The 9,206-nt window shown below is 38.0% G+C and overlaps 1 protein-coding gene across 1 annotated transcript in view; it reads left to right on the plus strand.

Moving 5' to 3' along the window:
- The first annotated feature begins 593 nt into the window (after nucleotides 1-593).
- Nucleotides 594-9,206, plus strand: part of LOC127159612 (adhesion G protein-coupled receptor E1-like) — a 17,958-nt gene continuing 9,345 nt past the window's right edge. The window contains exons 1-4 of the mRNA XM_051102400.1: nucleotides 594-654; nucleotides 1,413-1,652; nucleotides 6,247-6,390; nucleotides 6,581-7,104. Of these exons, the coding sequence (XP_050958357.1) occupies nucleotides 594-654; nucleotides 1,413-1,652; nucleotides 6,247-6,390; nucleotides 6,581-7,104 (969 nt within the window). The remainder of the gene's footprint in view (nucleotides 655-1,412; nucleotides 1,653-6,246; nucleotides 6,391-6,580; nucleotides 7,105-9,206) is intronic.

Consider the following 9,206-nt stretch of genomic DNA (forward strand, 5'->3'; position numbering starts at 1 on the left):
TGATCAAATGAAGATGATACTGTCAAATCCTGTCTAAATTATGAAACACTCACCTGGCCGCAGGATGAAGTAGCACTTTTAACATTCTGTTGACAAAAAGTAATGTTACACCTACATGTTGAGCAGGGGTGGGGAACACTGATCCTTGGGGGCTGGTGTCCCTGCAGCTCTAATCCTAATCAAACACACCTGAACAAGCTAATCAAGGTCTTCAGAATACAGGTTAGTATTTTTATTTTCAGGGTTGGAGCTACACTCTGCAGGGACACCGGCCCTCCAGGATCAAGGTTCCCCACTCCTGCATTAGAGTAGGCTAACTACACATGCTAACTCCGCTAACTACACATACATTGTTTTAGTGATCGTAACACATGCATAAAACAGGACACATTACAAAAAGACAAAATAGTAATAATATACACAATGACCTGAGGATATGTGTGTTCATTCACAGAAAAGTTTGTCTAATAATTAATGAAAGAAGTAATTTCCTGTAGCAGTATCTGTTTTAGAGAGAATTAAGTAGGGAGAGATTCTCTCTACATACTTAGGTTGTAAAGTTTATCTGGTCTGGCCGAAGTGTCTTGGTTGCTATGGTAACCAGGGGCCTGGTGGGCCATCGTAGACGTCCCGGCAGCCAGTGTTGTGGACTGGGTGAGAGGGTCTATTTATGTTCTGTTCTGAACATTAAATCTTTAGTTTTTTCCATCAAATGAATTCTAACTAGTTGGGTAAATACAATTATTTAGATGTTATATTTAAAAATTACCTCAAGTTAGCATCAGATAGCTAGTTAGCAAGCCAGTTAGCATCAGCTAGCAAAAGCTTTGCAGATTCATAATTATTGATTATATTCTTTTTAATTTTAAGCTAAAACTGCCTGATTTTGCTGAGCTTACAGCTCATGAAAGTCAAAAATCCAGTATCTCAAAGTTTTAGAATATTTCCTAAGATCAATCAAAAAACGGATTTGCAAAAAAGAAAAGCTTTTTAAAGTATGTTCATTTATGCACTCAATACTTGGTCAGCAGAACATATTACAGCAAATGACTTGCTCCTAGCACAAATTACAGCATCAGTGAAGTGTGGCATGGAAGTGATCAGTCTGTGGCACTGCTGAAGCACTATTGAGCCTTCAGATCATCTTCTCCTGGTTTCTCATCTTTCTCTTGAAAATATCCCATAGATTCTCACTGGGGTTCAGGCTTGTTGGCTGGCCAATAAAGCACTGTAATATCATAGTCAGCAAACCACTTGGAAATGGTTTTGGCACTGTGGGCATGTCTCAAAGAAACCAGGCACCGCTCATCAATACCGTCGATACAGTGAAGCATGGTGGTGGCAGCATCATGCTGTAGGGATGTTTTTCAGCAGCAATGTACAGAGACATCCTTGATAAAAACCTGCTCTAGAGCACTCTGGACCTCAGACTGGGCGACCGTTCATCTTTCAATGGGACAACGACCCTAAGCACACAGCCAAGATAACAAAGGAGTGGCTACGGGACAACTCTGTGAACGTCCTTGAGTGGCCCAGCAAGAGCCCAGACTTGAAGACACGGAGGAGAATGAGCTTGTGGGGATCACAGGCGGGTCTAGCCAATGAGTTAAAGAAGGGGCTTTCCCCCTCATGCTCGTCAGCTCATTTTGAAGGTGTGAAACAACAGTTATGGAAAATTAAAAGTTAAAGTCGGTTCCCGTTAACGTTAGGGAAATATCTTTTTTAGGTTATATTTTTGTAATCAGAACATTTCATAGTGGTTATTATTAAATAACCTAAAGTAACTTAAAGAAAACATTACCTAATGGATATTTTTAGTTTATTTTAAAATAACTTGCAGAGAAAGTTCCCTAATGGTTATTTTCAGGTTATTTTATAACCCTTTAAAATTATCTTTCCAATGAAAACGCAGATGCAGATGTTTTTGTGTAATGACCTATATAGAGCCCTGAAATTTGTTAAAATACAGAAATAAAATCGGTCAAGACACTTTTTAAATTATATTATTATATATTATATAACCAAGGAGAGTCAGTGTAGCTGTTGGTCAGGCTTTTTTTTTTTGCATGCAGACAATGCATTTTCGGGTTATTTAGACAGAACACAAACCACAACTGTCCACAGAAAACAGAAAAAAAAAGTTCTCTACTCTGAGGTTTTGAATCTTTTCCTGCTAAAATCAGGGGAAGCTGCAAACTATTATTGCTTCCTTATCTTCATCTTTGTATTTATTGCTAATATTGTACAGCTTTAAATTCATATGCTTATTTGATGTAATTTTGATGCTAATAGTTTCTCATGACCAGTTCATACATCAGTTACTGGTAGTTTGACTTTCTGAAGAGTGAAACACTGAGATACTTTCATAACATTGATCTGTTTATTTGTCAGCTTGTCAGCTTCTGACTCAACCAGTGATGTGAGTTTAGGGCGGGGCTATCTGTCTGACTGACCAATGACATACAAGAGTAGAAAGCGACTAGTGACTGTCATAAACGCCCATGCTGAAATGAATGCAGCAGTTAATTAAAAAGCAAAATCGAGCTGTTTTGCTAAATGAAGAGCCTGTTTAGATGACTGCAAAATTTTGTGAAAGCTGAAATTAAAGTAATTGTAAATAAGATATCCAAAATACTAATGCTTATGCATTTGAAACACTGTAGTTTAAATATTAAATTGTAGTTGTGTGTATATATCTTCAACAGACTTCTTGTGTTCAACAGAAGAAAGAAACTCATATAGATTTAGAGCAGGTGAGTAAATGATGACAGTATTTTAATTTATGGGTGAACTATGCCTTTATGGAAAGCAAAATTACAGCCTAAAAGATTGTCATCTAGTGTGGTGTAGTGCCATCTAGTGTTTACACTTACAAATACATGAGAGAGTATTTCAGGTGTTTTCACTTATTCTGTAAGCCATATTTCGACAGCAATTGTTTCTTAGGGGGACATAAGTTATTTAAACCATTTAGAGGCGGTAGTTGGTGAATTTATTGCTGTCCAAATACAGAATGTCGGTGTTTCTTCAACTAGGTGCACTTTTAGCCTTTTCAAGTTGAATTAAAAAAAAAAAAAAAAAAAAAAAAAACTTGTTCAAAAGTCTTATAAGTTTAAATAATTTGTCTAGTTTTAAGGTCTGTAAGAGGACAAATTTGGATTACAAGAGAAATCGTTCATATTTTACATTCTTTCTGACCTGCAATGAACAAATGTCATTTCCACGACATCTCAATATACAGCTGTTATTTAAAAATAGACTAACTTATGCCACTCAAGAATTTTCGAATATCATTTTTGTAACAGGTTTTACCATTTTTTCCACAATGTACAATAATTATACATTTGTCAATGAAATACTGTAAATTAACTGCCATAAGGACCAAACGCTGAACTGTACACCAATCACTCTCTGAAATTAAATATTGGTTTGGATAAGAGCTTATTAGATAATAAATAACTTGAATTTTTATATTAAGTAGAGCATGATCTCATAAATTGTGGATACATTTTTAACGTGTGATGAGAACTTTTTAAATATTTTTTAAAAAAATGTCTGTGGTGATGGAAATGACAATAAATTAACATAGGTGTATGACACAACTGATTGCAAGGCAACAAATGATGCAACAAATGATGCATCAAAATGTCAACATTGTGAGATAATTATGAGGCTATATAATTGTGAGGGGTCAGGGTCAACTTTTATTTTGTTCCTATAGGCTTGTGACCTTTTGTTGTCTTATGTGGCATCTTAAAAATAGATAAAAATAAAATCAAATAAAAGATAAAGAAAGAGGAATTTCCGGCCGAATTACCGAAAGCTGTACGGTCACTGTAATTTGCATGCATACATAATGCTGGAAAGTATCTAAAAGAAAAAACAATAGGCCTAATTCATAACTGTTCCACCAGAGTAAGTGGGAACAGAAAGAGAAAAAAAGCATGTAAACATTCGAAATGGGTCTTTATTATGGCAACAGCAGGTATGCAACACAATTTTAAAATGTGTATATAGGTATATACGTAACTATATCGCATATAAATATATACAACTATAGCGCGTCTATTCCTATTTTTAAATGGGAGATTTGAATAATTAAATAATAAATAGGATTATATATTATAAAACATGCTTGGAATATAAAAAATGGATGTTGCATAAGTATTTTCAAATACATTTTGCACTATAAAAAGAATACATTTGTAAATAAAATTCATTTTATTTATAGCAGACAATCATGTGATTTTTTTATTTTTATTTATTTATTTATTTTTTTTTTTTTTTTTTTTTCATGTGAGTAGCACATTCCCAGTTGTTAGGATTACAGAACTCGCTCCTCCACTGTGAATAAACTGCCATCTGAATCCATTAGTTTTAGGTGATACGTTCAACTATGTTTATTTGTAGAGCACATTTAATAACGGCCATGGCCGACCAAAGTGCTGTAGAATAATTAAAAAAACAAGTATACAGAAAAGAACAAGAAGTAGTTTGGGACAAAAAAAAAAAAAAAAACTAACTGGATAAAACTACATGTTAAAAAGGCAGAAAACAACAAATGAGTTTTGAGACAGGATTTAAACTCAAATAAAGTGGAAACCAGATTATTCCACAGAGTAGGGCCAGTACATCCGTTCATAAAATTCTCTTATAAAAAAATAAAAAAGTCTGTGAATCAATTTTGTGTTTACTGTGAGATTTACTGTGTAATGGGTATTTTAAATAAAAAAAACAGGTGTGGCATAAATATGGTTAAATAATGGCTTCTGGTCTATTAGCCACATGTGGGCCGTGTAAGGGCCATCAGCCCGTTATAGAACTCAGCCAATACAAGAATACCATATAAGGTCCATATATCAGCCACATTTGTTTTCATGATTTGTCTCATTTTGGGTCAGGTTATGGTATTATTTTGGTTCAGTTCTGGCTAAAAAGATGTGGACCAGTTTTGCGCCAGCGAACAAATACTAATCTGGACCACACATGGGCTAGACCTGGGCCAAAGGAAATTGCTGATCTGCTGCCTGGGTATAAAAGCTCTACTGCTCTTCCCTTCAAGCAGGTTCCGGGAATCTAAAGGAGGAATTTGTTTGTTTAGAAAGCGAGTGAAGATAGAAAAAAACTAGAGCCTACAACAGAACTGATTTGTTTGTCAAATTTCAAGCTGTTGTCAGTTTCCTGACAACAGTTACCTGGGAAGAGATACGAAATTTAAGTACACGAGATTAAGTTTATTTTGTGTTCTAGCTTCAGAGGGGCCAAAAACAGTAACTTCCGATTTATCTGAGTTCAGAAAAAGGAAACTTTTAGACAGCCATGACTTGACATCATTCAGACATGCTTATAAACTATTAGGAGCACACTTATTTTTCGTGGTAACAACAAGCAGATAGATTTGCATATTGTCAGTGCAGCAATGGAAAGATACGCCATGTTTCCTAAAAATGGATCCCAAGGGAAGTAGATAAAAAGAAAAGAGAGTACGTGCTAAAACAGGTTAGATTGCCTAAAGAAGAGGTGAATTTTCCTATTTTAGCTGAGAATGTTCGGTTTGTTATGAAAGATTTAAACCAATTTAGAGCCGTCCCTCCCAGAACCACATAAGACTTCAAACGAGAGATGAGAATTTCATGATCAATAGTCGAAGGCTGAGGACAGGTCCAGAATCAAAAGATTCGGTAGCCATTAAAATATCATGAAGAACTCATATGAAGGCAGTTTCAGTACTATGCAGTGATTATTGTGATTATCGGTTATTGATTATTGATTGCGCAACGTTTTGCTACCGTTTCCGTTGAACAACATGTTTCCTGGAAACAGTGTGTAACAGGGTTTGATATACGTTTTCTCTTGTTTGCTGGGTGTGTTCAAAAAATGTCAGCCCAATCAGTAGCAACATGTATAGAAACCACACGGTATTGAAGAGACAGCTCGCACAATGGGTCCAAGTAAAGTTTTTTACAAATGTGTCCACAGCAGCTCAGTGTACGCAACGACTGAAGATATTAGAAGACATGTGTCGTAAAATTTTTATGATAACAATATAGAATGATGTAGTTTTTTATATTTTTAGCTTCATAGCAAGGCAAGTTTATTTATATACCAAATTTTATACACAATGGTAAATGACTGAATACTGCCACATGAGCGCAGCGGCCCTGGAGGGTCCTTGAAAGAGCCTCGGCGCCTTCATTGAGTGGGTGCTGGTGTCCTGCAAGTCATTGTTGACCGTGGACTACGCAGACAATGACATTAGCCCCACTCTGGAACCAGAGTCGCCCTGGAGCCAGAGCCCCAAATGGCTGAGAGAGCGCGAGAGTGATGGTGGATACAGCTGTGGAGATTGCAGGAGCTATGGAAAGCCCCACCCACGCTGCTATGGCTGGGGTTGAGCACGATCTGGACCTGGGATCTAATTGACTTTCTTTCTGAGATGCTTATCCTTCAGTGTTCGCCCGAACTGTTAAACTGGGAAAATTTCCCACCCATCCTCCCTCTCCTGCCGCCTCTCATTGACCTGTTCCCTGCCTCAACGCCCATTCTGCTGGATCCTGTCAGCCCCTCTGCTCACCCTCAGCCCACCATCTGTGGCATGGGCTCGTCGCTGGTCTGCCCATCTCCAGCTTTATTGGTGTTAAGTCTGGAGGATCCCTCGACTCCACCTCCAGCCTCCGAGGCCCAGACTCCGACTCGGTCCTGCGACCCAGCGGCTACACCATGGCTTCCAGCTCTGTCATCTCCACCGGAGCCCATCAGTCCATAAGCTCCACCGGGATCCCTCGTCCCTCTGGCTCCACCTTGGTCAGTAGTCCCCTACCTCCACCTTGGGACTGCACTCCTCCGGCTGCGCCTCATCCCTTCGTCCCTCCGGCTCCGCTGGGCTCCTACTTCCCTCCAGCTCCATCACAGTCCTCTGTCGCTCTGGCTCTGTCACGGCCTTCCGGATCTCCACCTACGCCTCGGTCGCCGAAACCACCTGGTCTGCCTTGGCCCTCCAGATCATCGGCTTCGCCCTGGCTCATCGGCTCTCTGTCGCAGCCTCAGGCTCCACCACCACCTGCTCCATCACCCCCTGGAGTCATCAGCCCTTCCTCCACCATGGCTCCTCCCTCTGTCGGCTCCACCGTGGACCACCATCTTGGCTGCGGCCTGGGTCTTGCCTGGCTCCTCTCCCCCGGGTCCCTTCTGTCTCCATCCTGGCTCCTTCCTTTGTCTGATCCGCCCTGGACCCTTCTGTCTTCTCTTTGGTACTTCCCTCTGTCATCACCACCGTGGACTTTGCTCATCGTCCTCCTCCCAGGAGTCCGTCCCTTTTTTTTACTTTTTATTTTTTTGTCACACCCCTGGACTGTTTGTGTTGGCTTCTTCCAGTTCCTGTTTGCCCATATTTGGTTATGTTCCTGTTATGTCGTTATGTTATTATTAGTTTATCCTCCTCACCTGTCTGTCCCTGATTAGCACCACTACTTAGTTCATTCTGTGCATTCAGTCTGTGTCCGGTATTACATTTGTTATGGTGTGTTTCTACCTTTTATCTGTGTGGTTTACCTGCTTCTTTAATCTTATTAAACTAACTGTTGATTGTATCATTGTCTTTGTGTGCCTTCCTCGGCACATCTCTGACAGTTGAAGTCGCTGACAACAATAAATATTCTTATTAGGAATAAAGCTGCATCACTTTTGAACTGTGCAGAGCTGTAGCTGAATAGTTAGGCCTACTACGCTAGTGTATTTTAATGCTGGTTATTATGGTGATACTTTGAGAGACAAATATTTTCTGAGGTGGTACTTGGTATAAAAAGTTTGAGAACCACTGCTGTAAGGCATGTCTGTGGCAGCTAAAAGCCATTCCAGCTAAAAACACTTAATTCGCCATCACTTACCTGCCTACTATAACTGTTTTCTTTATGTTTGAGAGTTACATTAAACATGAATGACCTTAGCATCCTCAGAATCCTCAAAAACATGAACAAGAATGTAGGCAAGTAACCCAAATGGGGACCAGCAAGTTAAACTGACCTGCCAATTTTAGCAACTCTTTTCATTATGTACTAATTTAAGAGTTATATTAAACATGAATTACCTTAGCAAAACAGTCTGCGTTTAAAATAAACACATCGCTAACTAGCTTAGCCACTATAGCTGCCGATTGACACCACAAATTAGATTAAACTAGTTAAAGTAATTTGATATTGTTTGAATATATTTTGCCTGCATGTTGGAGCAGGGAACCAGGCATCAATGATATGATGGACATCACTGATGCTTACTTCAGGCAGATGTTGAAGACATCTAGTCAATACTGACATTTGACGCTCCATTTCACATGATTAAAAGGTTATACTATTAGATACTCAACTATAATATTTCTGCTAGAAGGAAAAAGTCAAGTTTTTTATGAAAAAGGAACTGACAAATAACTGCATATGTGAGTTTTCCATGCATCCATTGTATTTCAATTTGAATTTAGGGAGGAAACAGTGTCTCGTATTTCTTTGTCAGAATGATGAACTGATAATATCTCTATAAACATCTCAACACACACAGATATTTTAATAGTTAAGCAGTCAGTTGTGTCGAGTGAGGATCACTGTGTATCAGCTCACATCAGGTAAGATTTTTATGCTTAACAGACTGCAGCATGTGTTGATGTGTGATTATAGACTATGATTTGTGTGTAGTTATAGCTAAAAAAGCAAGTTGGGCTCTTACTGTAAGTATCTGACATATTTAAGGATGTTTAAATCTTTATGAATTACTCCAGAGAATTTGCAAATGTACACCAATTTTCACGTGTGATGTTTTTGTGAATCTGTTTGTGATTATAAGACTATTATTCTATTATTCTATTATTCTACTGTTCAGTGTTGGGGAAAGTTACTTTTCAAAGTAGTACATTACACCATAAAAAAGTAACTACTTCTGTTACTTAATTACTTTTCATGGAAAAAACGTGTTACTTTTGCATTACTTTTATCACCTTTGTAAAAGTACTTAGGAAAAAGCAATCTGATTACGTAAACTGCTTTAATGTGTTTTAATGTGTTTCCCCTGACACTGGTAATATCTACTAGATAATCCTTTCATTCTTTATTTAATTATGACAATAAATGATTCATACACTCTTCATTCATAACAATTTATTAAATAATTGATCATTTTTTTATATACATAATTATTTACATATTATAAATAATTGATAA

This window comes from Labeo rohita, unplaced genomic scaffold (genome assembly GCF_022985175.1).
Source record: "Labeo rohita strain BAU-BD-2019 unplaced genomic scaffold, IGBB_LRoh.1.0 scaffold_235, whole genome shotgun sequence".
Classification (NCBI taxonomy): domain Eukaryota; kingdom Metazoa; phylum Chordata; class Actinopteri; order Cypriniformes; family Cyprinidae; genus Labeo; species Labeo rohita.